This window comes from Dama dama, chromosome 29 (genome assembly GCF_033118175.1).
Source record: "Dama dama isolate Ldn47 chromosome 29, ASM3311817v1, whole genome shotgun sequence".
NCBI lineage: Eukaryota > Metazoa > Chordata > Mammalia > Artiodactyla > Cervidae > Dama > Dama dama.
Genome location: NC_083709.1, coordinates 35,794,939 through 35,813,837, shown reverse-complemented (window position 1 = coordinate 35,813,837; position 18,899 = coordinate 35,794,939). Strand labels below are relative to the sequence as shown.

Sequence of the window (18,899 nt, the reverse complement as noted above, 5' to 3'; positions counted from 1 at the left end):
TTAATCTGTTGAAGATATTTTCACTCTTCATTTACTACCTATTGTTTTTTATTTTAAATACAGCTGTAACGAGTTTATTTGTTTACCTTCTCAGCAGAAAACACCTCAAAGGTAGCAAATTAGAGTATGCATACTAAGGGACAGGATGATTGTTTGTAGGCAGAAATATTGAGAGAAGAATGAAATTATGATCAACAGATTAACAGATAAAGAAAATATAAAAATTCTAAGGTCAAAATACAAAACTAGAAAAACAGCAGCCTGGGACCATTCAGAGCAAGGCTGAGTAGCCATTTATATCATGATGTATTTTAAAGGCATCACTATATAATGATACAGTAGTAATAAATTAGACATAGTAATATACCAATTAATGTAGTGTTACTATTTATAACAATATAATTATATTAAAGTATCACTATTGCTTAATGTGGGAGCTTCCCTGGTGGCTCAGCTGGTAAAGATAATCTGCCTGCAATGTGGGAGACCTGGGTTCAGTCCCTGGGTTGGGAAGATTCCTTGAAGAAGGGAATGATCTACCCACTCCAGTATTTTGGCCTGGAGAATTCCATGGACTGTATAGTCCATGGGATCACAAAGAGTCAGACACAACTGAGTGACTTTCACTTTCACTTTCATTGGTTAATGTAATCTTGAATTATTATTTCTAAATGAATGGTCATTCCAGAAAGAATTTAAGATTAGGTTATTATTTTTATTATATTTATATTAATTTAATACTTTTAAAATTTAACACATGAATAGATGTCTGTCAACACTATCTTATAGGTAAAAATCCAAAATATCAAACCACTAAATAATATCTTAGGGTACGTGTTTTCCTGGAACTTGAGTCAAAATTGAAAGCTAGGGATCCCTGGCACTCTAGTTACTACCTCTGGCCCCTAAGCTGTGCAAACAACAAATTCCACAATGCTCTTCTGGTTTGAAAAACTAATAATTATATATAAATACTTCCTAGGTTGCTCAGTGGTAAAGAATCCACCTGCCAATGCAGGAGACAGGTTTGATCCCTGGGTCAGGAAGATCCCCTGGAGAAGAGAATGGCAACGCACCCCAGTATTCTTGCCTGGGAAATCCCATGGACAGAGAAGCCTGGGTGGGCTAGTCACAGTCCATGGAATCACAAAGAGAGTTGGACAGGACTTAGCAACTGAACAGCAACAGTATAGGTTCAAGGAAGAAAGTATTCAGTATTCATGAGATTCTCTATCAGTTATTTGTTATTATCTAACAAATTATCCTAAAGTGTAGCAGCATAAAACAATGGCAATTTATGATCCAGTGGGTTCACTAGGTAATTCTTCTGGGCTGTTTGCTGGGTCCCCTCACACACCTGCATTCTTCTATACCAAGGATTTACCTGGACTGGAAGTTCCAAGAGAGCCTCCACTCACAGGCTGACGATTGGTCTATTGGCTTCATCTGGGGTACTTCAGTATTCTTCCAAATGGCCTTTCCTCTGTATTTGTTGGTAGGTGATCCCAGAGCAGCACTACAAGAGGGCAAAGGTACAAGCTACAATAATTTAAAGCCTGAATCTGATATTTGCACAATGTCATTTATGCCAGATATTTTCTGTCAAAGCAAATCACAGGCCAGATCAGATTAAGAGGGTTGGGAGATGGACTCCATTCCATCCTCTTGGTGGGAGGTGCAGCTAAGTATTGTGACTATATTTAGTCTGATTATTAGTAAATCCGGAACTAGTTTTAAGTGATCTTATTAAACCATAAAAATACTTAGTAATACACATTTAAATTTTGCAAAATCTATATTTCCTGTAAATATATTTTTACAATATCTTTGCAATTATTATATGAGTGTGTTCTATGATTTTGACATATTATATAAAAATTTTAGTGTGCCCTGATATTTCGTCCATGGGATTTTCCAGGCAAGAGTACTGGAGTGGGTGGCCATTGCCTTCTCCGGATATTTCTATTAGAACATTCAAAATGAAACATTTTCAAGTGTTTAAATGTTCATTTTAATTATAACCATAATTTTTGCATTTTTATTACTCTTCATGAGAATGGCATTTATATTTATGCTGCCTTAGAACAAGATTGCAAGGTATATTTAAATTTATATGTATTTTTAATCTAGAATGCAACTAATGAACTCACTAAACAATCATCAAACTTGAAGTCTCTGAAATTTGAACTCCTAGCAAAAGAAGAACACATAAAGGAAATGCATGAAAAGTAGGTGCTTTATATTTTTATCCATTGTATTTGGTGCCACCTAGTGGCAATTAACTCTATTAAACACTTCACCCCAAGAAACAATACCAACATGTTAAAATTGTTTTCCTTTCTTAGTTTATGTTTGAACCTAAATAAGATGAAAGTTTAAAGAATATTACATATAGCCTAGTTGATGGCAAAATAGTTACTACTTTTATTAATTAGAGTAATAAAAATGTTTAAAGTTAGATTTTCCTTCTTAAACGTTTTAATTTTGAATAAATATCAGTTAATGGACTAAAGACTATGAACAGAAAACTTTAGAATGTAGGAATTATTTGACTAAAAATATGTATATAAAAATATGTACATATATACATATGTATATGTATTGATTTATATTGGAGTTATTACCTAAGCTTGTAAAGCAAAGATGGAAAATAGGGAAGTTTTGTTTGTATTTAAAATAACTGAAGAACTATGAAATATTGTACTTTGTGTATTTATAACTAAAAAAGGAGTTTAAAATGTTCTATCTCACAGAATCAAAATTGTTTCCTTTCTGTATCTTTTATAGATATCTAGAGCTTAGAAGTGATGTGTTTAGAAAGAAGTCTAGTCATTCATAATTAGAGATCACTTACTTAAAAGTGATCCTAGTAGATAAGGAATTTCCCTGGTGGCTTAAATGGCCTGCAGTGTGGGACCCGGTGCTTTGCAGACCCGGGTTCATTCCTTGGGTTGGGAAAATCCCTTGGAAAGGGAAATGGCAGCCCATCCAGTATTCTTGCTTGGAAAATCCCCAGGGACAGAGGAGCCTGGTTGGGCTACAGTCGTTGGGGTCCCAAAGAGCGGGACAGGATTGAGCAAATTCACTTTCACTTTCACTTTAGTAGATAAAACTGTTAGATAAGAAAATTGGTTAATTCTTTTTAAGCAGAATATCTTGAAGCTTATTGATAGATTGAGTTAGTCTTACTGTTTACCAATGAGGACTTTAGATAACATTCTTTGAATCCTGTCTTCTTTGCCTGCCAGCTCTGGATCTCAAGTTAATAGAATTAACTCATAAAGTTCTTAGAGTTGAAATACATGTAAAGCACTTATAACAGTGACTAGTACACAGTAAACATTCATTAAATGTTAGTTATTGTTGTTCTTATTATAATAGTAATAGTGGTTATTACATTTATCATTTTATACTTAGCATTATCACCTTAAGCTAAACTGATACATCAATTCAATCACTGATATGTCTTTATATGATATTATAAATCACTTCAGTGTCTTTATATGATATTATCAAATTTTATACTTCTTTATTAAAGTATAGAATTCTTTCTTATCGGAAACAATCAGTGTTATGATTTTGATAATCTCTAAATGTTACTTGTATTTTTCTTGGGAGCATGAGTGTAATATAAATATAATAATTTTAAGTTTTCAAAAAATTTTATTAAGCTTTATCAGTTCTTCTTTTTAATGCATATGTTTATATAAAATACTGCATTTACCAAATCACAGCTGGATTACAGATTTTAATATTTTACTCAAAATACTAACAGCAGTATTTTATCCCAAGCAATTATTTTATTAATTTGCAATTAATCAGATAGCATTTAAAAATTTACAGTAGGTGTAACATGGGATAATATGTAAGATATTATCACTATTGAAATATTTTCTATCACTCTTGATAAAATGCCTTTTTTTCCCTTTCAAGGATGTCTCGAATGGAGAGAGATATAACCATGAAAAGACATTTGATAGAGGACTTGAAATTTCGACAGAAAGTAAATTTGGAAAGTAATGAGAGTATTAATGAAATGCTAGAAAATCTTGAAAAAAAGGTATCAATTTTTATGTTTACTGACACTAGAAAAAAAGATCACTTCCCTTTGTATTTACTTTCTTAACTTCAATATTCAATCTTAACAAAACGTGTAGTAAATATTCATAAAATATACCTGTGTTGTTACATAATTACATCATTTGCTCTGAAAGTACATTTTTTGTTTTAAAATTCAAGACAAAATCTCATACATAGTATAGCCATTCATTCCTTTTATATTGTAAATATACCATGAGAAGTTCTGTTTAATTTTTTAAAATCTTTAATATTTTTGAGATTCAAAATTATATTCAGCATTTTCTTTAAAACTGCTAGTTATAATGATAGAATTAAGCATGTGTTTTAAATGAAAAAATATGCTAATAACTATCAGTTCTTCAAAAAGTGTACTCACTACAATTGTTTTGAAGTATTACCTTGTACATGTTTTAGTGTACTTAAGAGTCATATTTAAAATAGTTGTACACTATCTGACCCCAAAGTAAAATCAGCAGTTTGCTGACTAAGAGATAGTTTTTGTTTAAAAATTTTTAAAAGCTGCTATTTACACAAATCATAAAGCAGCTTGTGCTTTGGCATTCACAAAATGTCATCCACTCCTGAGAGAACATCTCCCTTATTTTCCTTGTTGGAGATAAAAATGTAAGTAATGCTCAAATGGAAGAGAGAAAATTTTACATGAGCAAGAACATGCGTACAGATTTTCTTTCTCTTTCTCCTCCACATACCCACACAAATTATAATTATTTCATATAGGCTTTTTTCAATGCTCTCTTTTAAATTTTGTTCATTTTAACTTCAATAATCATTTGAAGTATACAATGTTTGTATAAGAAGTCATTTATCTTTAATAGTATTAAACTGAAAAAAATGTTTTCTTCTGCTATTTTTTAGCATTTTTTTTAAAAATGTATTTATTTTTACTTAAAGGATAATTGTTTTACAGTGTTGGTTTGGTTTCTGCCATGCCTCAACATGAATTAACCATAGGTGTACATATGTCTACTCCCTTTTGAACCTCCCTCCCAGCTCCCACCCTTTCCCGCCCCCTAGGTTGTTACAGAGCCCCAGTTTGAGTTCCCTGAGTCATAGAGCAAATTCCCACTGGCTATCTGTTTTACAGATGGTACTGTATATGCTTCCATGCAACCATCTCCATTCATCCCACTCTCTCCTTCCTCCTCCTGGCCATGTCCAGAAGTCTGTTCTCCATGTCTGCATCTCCACTGCTGCCCTGCAGATAGGTTCATCAGTACCGTCTTTCTAGATTCCATATACATATGTTAATATACTGTTTGTTTTTCTGTTTCTCACTTAACTTCACTCTGTATAATGGGCTTTAGGTTCATCCACATCATTATAACTGACTCAAATGCATTTCTTTTTATGGCTGAGTAGTATTCCACTGTATACATTACCACAGCTTATTTATCTGTTCATCTGTCAATGGACATCTAGGTTGCTTCCATATCCTAGCTATTGTAAATAGTGCTGCAATAAACACTGGGGTATATGGATCTTTTTCAGTTTTGGTTTCCTCAGTGTGTGTGCCTAGAAGTGGTATTGCTGGGTCATATGGTAGTTTATTCCTAGTCTTTTAAGGAATCTCCATACTGTCTTCCATAGTGACTGTATCAATTTATATTCCCAATGACAGTGAAAGAGGGTTCCCTTTTCTCCACACCCTCTCCAGCACTTACTATTTCTGAAGTTTTTTATCATGGCCATTCTGACCAGTGTGAGGTGATATCTCATTGTAGTTGTAGTTTTGATTTACATTTCTCTAATAATGAGTCATGTTGAGAATCTTTTCATATATTTATTAGCTATTGGTATGTCTCCTTTGGAGTCTTCTGCTATTCTTTGAAATGCACAATAAATATGTTGTATTACTTATTTAATTTTATCCTAAAAAGTACATGTTATATTGGAGAATACAAATTAAAGTTTTCTATGACTTGGCTTATTAAAGAATCAAAACCAATCATCTCTTGCTTAAGGAAGTTCAGGTGAGTAATTAAAGGAAATGTAGTTAGAAATAATCTTGTATTATTAGGTAGGAGTCTACACATAGCAATATTCATGCTTTTTTGAACAGCTCTTGGGTATTGTTACTGACTTAAGTATTGTTAGTCTCACTCACTACTGACTTCAGTATGGTTGGTTAGTACTCGCAGTGCTGTGTGAGTTACACAAATCTTATACTTGACTTTGATATCATTTATGAGAAAATGAATGAAATGACTTATTCATGCATTCATTTGGTTTCTGTTAAAACAAATACAGTGTAGAACTAGACTGCCTTTGCCACTAATATTTACCTTTGTGCCTTTTTAAAATTTTTATTTATTTTTTTAATTGAAGGATAATTGCTTTACAGAATTTTGTTGTGTTCTGTCAAACTTCAACCTTAACATGAATCAGCCATAGGTATACATATACCCCCTCCCTTTTGGACCTCCCTCCCGTCTCCCTCCCCATCCCACCCCTCTAGGTTGATACAGAGACACTGTTTGAGTTTCCTGAGCCAGACTGAAATTCCTGTTGGCTATCTATGTTACATATGGTGATGTAAGTTTCCATGTTACTCTCTCCATACATCTCTACCTTTGTGCATTTATTGTAGGTGAGGACATTAACTGAGGAGTGTTCCAACAAGAAAGTATCAATTGATTCACTAAAGCAAAGACTTAGTGTTGCTGTAAAAGAGAAGTCTCAGTATGAAGAGATGTATCAGCAAACTAAAGAGGAGTTAGAAAAAAAGGTATGATTTAGGACATTTTAGCTTAGAGATGGACTGTAACAATCTCTTTTTTATTTTTAAAGTTGTTGTTTTTTTCCTCCCCAAAACTACTATGAGTTACTTAAATGTTTCAGATAACTTCAAAGAACATTTATATCTCTACATAAAACAATAAGAATTTATTTACTATTAAAGGTCATGCTGTATTAGAGAAACAGATTTTGTTTATCTTGATAATTTATAATAAATGAAAACTGTTGTTAAGAACTGGTATTTATATAAGTAGATATAAAGTTTTCATTCCAATCCCAAAGAAAGGCAATGCCAAAGAATGCTCAAATTACCGCACAATTGCACTCATCTCACACCCTAGTAAAGTAATGCTCAAAATTCTCCAAGCCAGGCTTCAGCAATACATGAACCGTGAACTTCCAGATGTTCAAGCTGGTTTTAGAAAAGGCAGAGGAACAAGAGATCAAATTGCCAACATCTGCTAGATCATCGAAAAAGCAAGAGAGTTCCAGAAAAACATCTATTTCTGCTTTATTGACTATGCCAAAGCCTTTGACTGTGTGGATCACAATAAACTGTGGAAAATTCTGAAGGAGATGGAAATATGAGACCACCGGTCTGGCTATTGAGACCTGCCTCTTGAGAAACCTGTATGCAGGTCAGGAAGCAACAGTTAGAACTGGACATGGAACAATAAACTGGTTCCAAATAGGAAAAGGAGTACGTCAAACCTGTATATTGTCATCCTGCTTATTTAACTTATATGCAGAGTACACCATGAGAAACGCTGGGCTGGAAAAAGCACAAGCTGAAATCAAGATTGCCAGGAGAAATCTCAATAACCTCAGATATGCAGATAACACCACCCTTATGGCAGAAAGTGAAGAAAAACTAAAGTGCCTCTTGATGAAAGTGAAAGAGGAGAGTGAAAAAGTTGGCTTAAAGCTCAACATTCAGAAAACTAAGATCATGGCCTCTGGTCCCATCACTTCATGGGAAATAGATGGGGAAACAGTGGAAACAGTGTCAGACTTTATTTTTGGGGGCTCCAAAATCACTGCAGATGGTGACTGCAGCCATGAAATTAAAAGACGCTTACTCCTTGGAAGGAAAGTTGTGACCAACCTAGGTAGCATATTAAAAGCAGAGACATTACTTTGCCAACAAAGGTCTGTCTAGTCAAGGCTATGATTTTTCCAGTGGTCGTGTATGGATGTGATAGTTGGACTGTGAAGAAAGTTGCGCGCCGAAGAATTGATGCTTTTGAACTGTGGTGTTGGAGAAGACTCTGAGAGTCCCTTGGACTGCAAGGAGATCCAACCAGTCCATCCTAAAGGAGATCAGTCCTGGGTGTTCATTGGAATGACTGATGCTGAAACTCTAATACTTCGGCCACCTCATGTGAAGAGTTGACTCATTGGAAGAGACCCTGATGCTGGGAGGGATTGGGGGCAGGAGGAGAAGGGGACAACAGAGGATGAGATGGCTGGATGGCATCACCAACTTGATGAACTTGAGTTTGAGTAAACTCTGGGAGTTGGTGATGGACAGGGGGGCTTGGCGTGCTGTGATTCATGGGGTTGCAAAGAGTCGGACATGACTGAGCAACTGAACCAAACTGATAAAGTTTTAGGTCCACCTAAACTTATAAATAATTAAATACTTCCATTTGATATAGGAAATCTTTTAGTCCAAAATCCCTTCCATGTCTTTATAATGATTTATAATTTTAAAAGAATAAATTGATTTCAATGATAAATATGTGATAATATGTGCTCATGATAGTCTCTGAAAATAAAGTTTTACTCAAATGAAAATAAATACAAGATATAAAGAGAGTAATAAAACCCTTTCTTTATCTTACACCTCTAACTTCCAAATCTGTTTAAGAAATATATTTTTACTGTGTGCTTACTGGTCTTTTGCAGGATCTCAAGCTTAATTTCCTCCTATCAAAAATAAACGAGACTGAATCTGCCATGGCAGAGATTGAAACAGCAGCATCTAAGCATCTTCAAGGATTAGCAATGCAAAGTGAGCAGGCCCTAGAAGGTGCACAGAAGAAATTGCTACTAGCCAGTGAGAAAGTAGAAGAGTTCACCGTATTTGTGAAGGTTTGAATTCTTTGCACTTTACTACCTGGTGTTTTACTTCAGGCACAGTGGGCAGTGGCCTATTTCAGATGATCTGGGTTGTTCTTGAAGTTCCTTTCTGCTTTCCCAAACTACAAAGCATCTTCCCATACCCTACCCACCACACTATTCAAATTTTCTCTATGAAAGATTCATTTTCATAGCTTGAGTTTAAAAATGTCCACTATATTTTTAATATTCTTTTTCCAGTGTCAATTTAGTTATGAAATTGTGGTAATCACATAAGCAAGACAGGTTCTAAGACCAAAGAATTGAGTTATTTCCATGCCACTTCCTTTTAAAAATCATCCAAGCAAAAACACAGAAGCTTGGTCCATGATCATTGACGTTAAGAGACATTGCACCCCGGCCCCATCATATATCAGACATGGAATGGGTAAAGGAATGGTAAATGACCTGGCAGGACAAAAGGAAGACAAACTAGAGTATCTACAAAGGGTGTATCATCTAGAAGTTATCTGACTGCTGAAGAATCCCAGGAAGGCTTAGGCATTGGCTGTTCTAGGAACCACCAAAGCCAAGGGTGGTGGGGAAAGGGAGAATACAGGTTTTGTCTGAAAGTCTTTATAAGGAGTGTTTAGATCTCTGGTCTGTACTTCTGCGGTCAGCCAGTATTCCTCCCTTAACTATTCTGGGAAAATTGAGGAACAGTTTGGTTTCAGAGATAACAAGGCACTGAAGCCTGGGAACCTGCTCCACTCTTTTTAACGCCCCTATGAGTTGTTTACACCCTATTTAGTGCCTTTTATTCTGCCTTGTATTGTAGCTAGCAAACAGGTATGTTGCCGTTATGCCATTTCCTTTGCTGGAGATGTGAATTTGACCCCTGAGTCAGGATGACCCCCTGGAGAAGGAAATGGCAACCCCCTCCAGTATTCTGCCTGGGGAATCCCATGGAAAGGACTAGGGCCTGTTGGGCCACAGTTCGCAGGGTCACAAAGAGTCAGGCACGACTTAGCAGCAAAACAACCAAAACAACTGGCACATAATAGAGCTCGCTAAGTTCTTGAGAAATTGACTTTATATCTGCTTCAAGAATAATACTGGACACGTAATCACTGTTCTGATTGAAACCACTGTGAAGGCAAGAGCTACGCACACTCCTAATGAGCATAGTTAAAGAATGTACATAGTTCCTACTTGGAACATTATGATCAATGGGACTCATTCTGTGCAGAACTTAATAGGGTATCAGGTACACAAAAGTACTTAATAAATATTATTAGTAGTATTAATAGTAATAATGTTTGTTCTGGCTCTGCTGTGGAATCTGTGTTCCCTTTAGTTTTTTTTTCCTTTATGCATAGGGCACAACCAGATTATGGCAGAGGTGGGGTGGCCATCTGTTCTAGATCTAGTCTTGAATATAGAATTTTACCCTGGAGTAAAATCAAGTGCTTTGAGCATCTGGGCTGGATGTATGTGGCAGAGCTGAGGCTTTGAATTCTCCTAATAACTGAATAAAACACACAAGGGAAATTTCTAGAAGTATTTGCTCAGTTTGATTGAGGCCTGATAATAGGCTTGTTAACATGCTTGTATGTGAGAATCATATGGTCAATTCCATCTTCTCGGTGGCTTTTGTTAGCTGATAAATAAATACCAGCCAGAGAACAACATTTATCTGGAAGCTTAAATCATTTAATTATCAATATGTACTTGCTTGTTAAGATTTAGTAAGATGATTAGGGTATATAAATTTCTTGATTCTTTAGTAAGAATATTTGTAAAGCATTATAATTTTATTTTTAATGTGTAAAGTTGTTAACACTTTGGTACTGATCTACTCTTAATTATGATTTTTCTATTCTTTTTTTCAACTTTATTAGATATGACATATAACATTTTATAAGATTAAGATAAACAATATGATGACTTGATACATGTATATATTATGAAAAGTTTACTACAATAGGTTAGTTAACACATCCTTAACCTCACATAATTGCCACTTTATTGTTATTGTTATGGGAAGGACATTTAAAATCTAGTCATAGCAAATTCCAAGTATACAATTGAGTATTGTTAACTATAATCACCATGTTATACATTAAATCCCTGGAACTTATTCTTCTTATGATTGGAAGTTTGTACCATTTGACCAACATCTCATTTCCTCCTCCCCTCAGCCCCTGGCAACCACTTTTCTACTCTCTATTTCTGAGTTTGCCTTTTTAAAATTCCATATATATAAGCGATATCATCCAATATTTGTATTTTTCTGTCTGATTTATTTCACTTAGCATAGTACTCTCAGGGGCTATCCATATTGTCAGAAATGTCTGGATTTCCTTCTTTTTATGGCTCAGTCATCATATTCCATTGTGTGTGTGTGTGTGATTAAACACACACACACATATATTTACTACATTTTCCTTACTCATTAATATAGTGATGGACACAAGTTGTTTCCATGTCTTGATTAGTGCAAATAGTGCTGCAGTGACCATGAGAGTGCATGTATCTCTTGGAGATTCTGTTTTTATTTCCTTTCAGTATGTACTCAGAAATTGCATTACTAGTAGTTGTTATTTTTAATTTTTCGAGGAACCTCTACACTGTTTTCTATAGTGGCTGTACCAATTTACAGTCTGACCCACAGTGCACAATGTTTCCCTTTTCTCAACATCTTGCCAGCATTTGTTCTCTCTCATCTATTTGATAATAGCCATTCCAACAGGTGTGAGCTGATACCTTGTGGTTTTGATTTGCATTTCTCTGATGATCAGTAAGGTTGAGCACCTTCTCATGAACTTGCTGGCCATTGTATATATTCTTTGGAAAATATTTGTTCAGATTCTATTTCCATTTCTAAATTGGATGTTTTGGTTTTTGTTATCAAGTTGTATGAGTTATATATAACTTAAAGTTAGGAAGTATGATGCCTCCACCTTGGCACTTTCCTAGGACTGCTTTGGCTAGTCAGTCTTTTGTAGTTTCATCCAAATTTAGGGGATTTTTCTTCTATTTTTCTGAAAAAATGGCATTGGAACTTTGATAGAGGTCTTATTGAACCTCTCAATGTCTTTGGGTAGAATGAACATTTTAAGAATATCCACTCTTTCAATCAGTAAGCACAGGATATCATTTATTTATGTCTTCTTTAGTTTCCTTCATCAATGTCTTAGAGTTTTGAGTATATAGATCTTCCACTTCCTTAGTTAAATTTATCCCTAAAATATTATTGTTGGATGCTACTGTAAGTGGGATTGTTTTATTCCTTTTTCACATTTTATTGTTAGTGTATAGAGACACAACAAATTAATTTTTATCTGTGACTTTGTATCCTACAACTTTACTGAATTTGTTCATTAATTTTAACAGCTTTTTTTGATGGAGTTCTTAGGAGTTTCTAGATAAAAGATCATGTCATAAACAAAAAGAGACCGTGTTACTTCTTTCTTTCTGATTTGGATGCTTTTTATTTCTTTTTACTGCCTAATTGCTCCAGCTAAGACTTCCAATTCTGTGTTGAATAGGAGTGGTGAGGGTGGTCACCTTTCTCTTGTTTCTGATATTGGATGGAAAGCTTTCAGCTTTTCATTGTTGAGTGTGATGTTAGTTTGGTTTTGTATTATATGGCTTTTGTTATGTACAGTATGTTCCTTCTATACCCAGTTTGTGGGGAGTTTATCATGAAAGAATGTTAAATTTTGTCCAGTACTTTTTCTGCATTTATTGAGATGATTGTATGATTTTTATCTTCATTCTTTTAATGTAGTATATTTACATTTATTGATTTGTGTATGTTGACTTATTCTTGCATTCCAGGGATAAATCCCACTTGACCATGGTGTGTGGTTCTTTTAATGTGTTGTTAAATTCAGTTTATTAGTATTTTGTTCAGAGGTTTTACATCTGTATTCATCAGGGGTATTGGCCTATAGGTTTCTTTTCTTGTAGTGTCCTTATCTGTCTTTGGTATCAGGTTAATGCTGACCTCTTAAAATGAGTTTGAAAGTGTTCTTTCCTTTTACATTCTTTGGAAGAGCTTTAGAAGAATTGACATTATTTTGTCTTAGGTAGAATTCACCAGTGAAGCCATCAGGTCATGGGCTTTTCTTTATTGGAAAGGGTTTGATTGCTGATTCAATCTCCTTACTCATTGATCTGTTCAAATTTTCTGTTACTTTGTGATTCAGTCTTGGTAGATTGTATATTCTAGGAATTTATCCATTTCTTCTAGGTTGTCCAATATGTTGGCATATAATTGTTCATAGTATCCTCTCATGATTCTTTGTATTTCTGTAATGTCAGTTGTAATATCTTCTCTTTTGTTTCTAATTTTCTTTAAAAAAAATTTTTTTAATGGAATGATAATTGCTTTACAGAATTTTGTTGTTTTCTGTCAAACCTCAACATGAATCAGCCATAGGTATACATATACCCCCTCCCTTTTGAACCTTCTTCCCATCTTCCTCCCCATCCCACCCCTCTAGATTAATTTTCTTAATTTGAGTACTCTTTTTTTCTTGGTAAGTGTAGACAGAAATTTATCCATTTCGTTTGTCTCTTTTAAAAACTCGCTCTTAGTCTCACTGATCTTTTCTGTTCTTTTTGTCTCTATTTATTCCCACTCTGCTCTTCGTTATCACCTTCCTCTACTAACTTTGGGTTTACTTTGTTCTTTTTCTAGTTCATTGAATTACAAAGTTAGAGTGTTTTGAGTTTTGTTTGTTTGTTTGTTTGCTTAATGGTCCCACATAACAGTGGAGGCCAGTGACAGGAGTTGGGTGTTGGTGTACACGTGCTCAGGTGGAGAGGCTCACTATAGCTGAGCCCAGCAGTGCAAGCCAGTGAGAGGAGACAGGGCCAGGTCTGGGCCCACACACAGCCGTGGGGGCCTTGGTGGTTGACATGCAGTCTTGTGGCCATAGAGTCTCAGCATAGGCACTCGCAGATCATTAGAGGCCAGCGGCAGACCACTGGCAAGAGGTCCACAGTTGAAGAGGTTAGCTCCAAATGCATGCCCATCTATCTATCACTGCAGAGGTCTAGACTGGCATCTTGCACTTGTGCAGGTGCAAAGGCTAAGCTGGCTTCCAGTGCAGATTGCAGGGTCCGGTTACGGCCAGGGAGGGACTGTCAGGTGGCATTTGTGAAGGTGGAAACCTGTGGGGGGAAGTACAGTGGTGAAATCTGCAGGGGGTCCATGACAGCCATCCTAGGCGTTGGTTTCTTCAGTGGTGAAACCTGTTGGGACCCTCCACAGAGCTGGTTACCGTGGACCACAGCTGCCCCGGCTGTGTTGCTGATATTGGGAGCCCCAGCTGCTCTCTGCTGTTCCAGCCTGTCCCTATATGTCTTGACTTTTTCAGTCTCTGAGTAGGGTGGAGCTGAAGTGATCTTCCATGCTGTGATGTGACAAACTGGGGAAGTTGGTTGCTCACCTCATTCTTCCTTCCCCAGCGAGGGAGCTCCTTTGAACCCCGGAGTTCTCCACTGGCGCTGAGCAGTGCTGCCCTGGGGGATGGGATGATGCAGGCACAATGAAGCTGTCCTTCCTTTTCTTTGTATGGCGTTATTCTCTATTTTTTGCTTCACGGTGTTGCTGAAATTTCTTAAGTGGACTCCTGAGCCCTTCCAGAGCTATTTTAGTTTGTGAATGTCTAATTGTTGATATTTGTGGGGGGATGGAGGCTGGTACCATTTTGGTGATGTGATTTCTTAATTAGGATTTTTAAAATCCAATTTGAATTAACTCTTTCAGTCCTATCATTATATAAAAAGGGTAAATTATAGCATTTTTAAAGAAAAGCTTTTAATAAAAATACATTGAGTGAAATTTAAAATACGTAAATTATATCTTGATAGAACTATTTAAGCTGTTAGAAAAGACATTATTTCTCCAAGAAACTATGATTGTAGGGGTGACTCCATAGTACTTGAACAGCCAATTATAACCTTCATCACAATAATCTAATCTTACTAAAAATCTAATCAGTTCATTATGATTCCATGAAACTCAAAAATTTTTATAGTTAGCTAACACAGATCAAGACTCCTTAATAAAGACTGGAAAGCTAGATCTAATAAGACTGGAAGGAAATAGCTTGTTTCACTCTAATGCTATTGCTGACTGCTTACAATATTGAAAAATATAGTGACTTTAAGTTGGGATATACATCCAAGAAAGTACTCTTATTTTGAAAATATAATCAAATATTGAGACAATTCCTAGCTCATGATATTTCCAGAAGTTTAAGGAGGGTGACATAAATTTTTATAAATTCATTTAATATTTGTTGAATGCTTATTTTGTGTGGTACAGTGTTTTTACTTACCTTGACAATAAGTGATAGCCAAGGACCATTGTTCAACTGATGCAAATAGAGTAAAACATTTTTAAGCTTCTGATGTTTTTAACACTAGAGTATTTAAAGAATTTTGCACAATTTGGAAGTGCTTAGAGAAGAGCTGCACAGATTTTAAACTGGTAAGAGAAAGCAATTTTGTAATGGATGGAAGGGAAGTAAAAATACAATCCAGATGGAAGTAACACCCAGAGCTGAAAACAGGCAGAGCACCAGCATAGAAACAAAAGGCAAGTGTGATCATATGAAAACAAAATCTCAACCTGGATATAAGGGGGGAAAGTAAAACATTTCAGTGAACTTAGTGCAGTGAGACTCTACGGTGTATCTGAAAGGTATAGTCTGGAAGGGAAGAAGAATATTTGAGCATCATGAAGTATATTTCAGCAAAATAACATAACATTTTTTAATAATACAAACATTTCCCCCAAATATACCCATGTTGCTTTCAGCCAGCTAATGGCAACATTGCTAAAAACTAGTATGTGTCTTCACTTCCTTATGAGGCCTCCATGATTAGTCTTGTTGTTACTTCTAAGACTTTTTACTACATGGCACCTCATTTATCCCTCTTTAGCCATACTGACTTTCTTGCTGTTCTTTGAATACTGCAAGCCATGTTTTTTTTCCTCAAAGTCTTTGCTCTTGCCTCTGTATATTATTGATAAAATAGCTTATCTCTTTACTTCTTCAGGTCTTTCTGCCCATGTGGGACTCTTGTCAATCTTTAGAACAAGAAACAATGGAAAACAAAGACTCCTGTAAAACTTACAATTAAATCTAAATAGCTTGATATTAGTGATTATAGTACCAGGAGTTGTGAGGGGGTGGTTGTAAGGGATGTTTCTTTTTGGCTCTGGTAGAACATACAGAGGATGAGAAACTCTAGATATTGATTGAAAATATAATATTGATTTTATTATATTAAATTAATCAAGTTTACTTAAATAATATTAAATATATGTTCAGGAGTTTTAAAGGTGACCACAAGAATAGAAATCAAGCATTTAATTTTCAAAGAATTAGAGGAAATTAAAAAAAAATTTAAATTTCCATCAATTCAATACAAACCAGGAAGAAGAATGTGAGGAAGGGAGGAAGGAAAGATAGAACAAAGGAGAGGAACAGTTAATAAGAAGCATGGTAAATAAAAAGAATAGGATGACCCAAACATACCAATAATCATAGTATATATAATGAAGTTGAAATATATTTTAAAAAAGAAAAGAAAAGAGAGACTATGAGATTCTGAAAAAGATGCACCTAAAACATGATACCAAAAGCCAAAAAAAAATTAAGAATAAAATTATCATATCCTGCAGTTAGCTTTTGAGAATCAATTTTGCTTATCTCTTCCCAGCATCTCATTCATGTTGGTTGTTTGAAATCAATCATGTGCAAGTACCTAACACCATAGAAACTGGCAAACGTTGCAAGTCATACCCATCCCCTGAAAGAGCTTGTTTACCAGCACGCAATTGAATATATTCCAGCTAAATGCTAACAAAAAGAAGATACAGCAATATTATTTTGAGACAAATTAAGGAAAAAAAAATTAATAAGGGTAAAGCAAGCAATTTCATATTGATAAAAATGTATAATTTGCAAAGAAGATATAAAATTCATGAATTTTTATGTACCTGGCAACATTTAGCAAAATTTGGTGAAACTACAAATGGAAATCAAAGAATCCACAAAGGTATTTACTGTTTTCTAGTATATTTAATCTGTATTATACTCAGAAATAAACAATCCAAATAGAGAAAATGTAAGCAAGGTTTACATTTTTTTTTCAAACCCATGTGGAACATTCACAGAAATTACTTACATCTAAATCTACAAAGTTCAAGTTCAAAAAAGCAAATATCATTTAGGCAATGTACCCTGAGTAGAGTATAATGTAACTATGATTTTAGCAAATAATCGGCCAAATGTTTCTGTCCACTTAGAAATTCCAAACCCATCGATATGATTTTTGGGTTAAGGAGAAAATAAAAAGTGAGTTTGTGAATTATAATGAAATATCAAAACCTTCAAAATTCAGCCAAAATTTAACTTTCAACTCAAAATGCTAGGGGAAAAAAAACAAAAAACTCAAAAGTAAATTTTAAAATTGCTTTTATAAAGATAAAAAAAAAATCCATACACTGTAAAACAGCTCCTTTCCCAAAATAAACTGAACATGTACAACTGAACTGTGATTGTCAATGACACATTTATGGACCTAGGAAATTCAAGAGAATCCAATAATAAACTATTAAACAGATAATTCAGCAATAATTTCAGAACAAAGTCAGCATATAAAATAAAGTAGACTTTACAAGTAATAGTATATTTAGAGTACTATTTGTAAATTTGTATTCACAATGATAAAAAGAAAGTATTAAATACCCAGGAATAAACCTTTCAAGAAATGCAAGCAGCCTATAAAGTGAGCTCTAAAACACTGAATGACATAAAACAAAACTAAATAAATGGAGAGATATACTGTCTTTCTGAATGTGAAGAAATAATATTGTTAAATGTGAGAATTCATTCCATATCTCATCTATATTTCAGTGGTGTCCAAGATACAAACTGGGTCCAGAAATATAACTGAAAGAAAGAGGATTGAAGATGGCTGAAGAAGGAGAAGAATGGGAAGGAGAGAGGAAAATTTTTCCTAGCAAACATCAAAACATGCTATAAAGCTGTATAAATAAAATGGCTCAATTAAATGCAGGAAAAGATGCATAGGACATTGGAACAGAAAGAATTACAAAAACAAGCCCATCTACAATAATTTAGGGCATAAAGTTTGTATTTTTCATTTCAAATCAGTGTAAGGGAAAGTAGTCAATAATGGCCTCGGAAAAATCGCTTTCAATTTAGAAAACAATATAAACTTAGCTATATACCTCAAACAACCCACAGGTATCTATTTTACATTGATATAAAATCCAAGAGTAAAGAAGAAAATGGTTAAAAATACAAATTACCAATATCAGGAATAAAAGATGGGATATCACTACAGATACTAAAACATAGGTAACAAGGAAATTATATGAATGAGTTTATAACAATACATTTGACAATTTAGGTGAAATGGATAACTTTTCAAAAAAGTACCTCTTACCTGTCATGTAATGGCTTCACAGTCATATACCACTAGCATCACATTTTAGATAGCTTCAGGTTTTTGCAGATAAAACTGAGAGACAGGCAACTTGTAGAATGAACACAGTCCCAGAGCTTCCTTTATTCCTTAGCAAAGACTGAGTATAAATATTTGGTAATTACTGTGGCCAGATATCTGGCAGAGAGAGGTCAGCCTAAGCCAGCAAACTGAATGTGTGACAGAGTGCACTCCAAAAGAGAGGAAGGGCCCCATCCCGACCATGTCTGCACACTGGGGACTCAAGGTTGAGCACTGTCTACAAGAGTGTGGACATCAGCCAAAGCCTTTGCTCTTTCCTCTGATTGACTCAGTGTAGCTTCTAAATTGCCCTAAGTCCCTACTAAACCACCAAGACAAATGGTCAGAACTATTAGGAATTGACTTCTTTCATGACAAAAACTAACAGGAGATTGAACTGAAAATATGAGTAGCTCTTTATTAGTTAAAGAAATTTAAAT

General features: G+C 34.8%; 1 protein-coding gene across 1 annotated transcript in view; it reads left to right on the top strand.

Moving 5' to 3' along the window:
* Positions 1 to 18,899, top strand: part of CNTLN (centlein) — a 315,816-nt gene that overhangs the window by 278,311 nt on the left and 18,606 nt on the right. The window contains exons 20-23 of the mRNA XM_061132229.1: positions 2,131 to 2,228; positions 3,934 to 4,060; positions 6,689 to 6,826; positions 8,746 to 8,931. Coding sequence (XP_060988212.1) covers positions 2,131 to 2,228; positions 3,934 to 4,060; positions 6,689 to 6,826; positions 8,746 to 8,931 — 549 coding nt within the window. The remainder of the gene's footprint in view (positions 1 to 2,130; positions 2,229 to 3,933; positions 4,061 to 6,688; positions 6,827 to 8,745; positions 8,932 to 18,899) is intronic.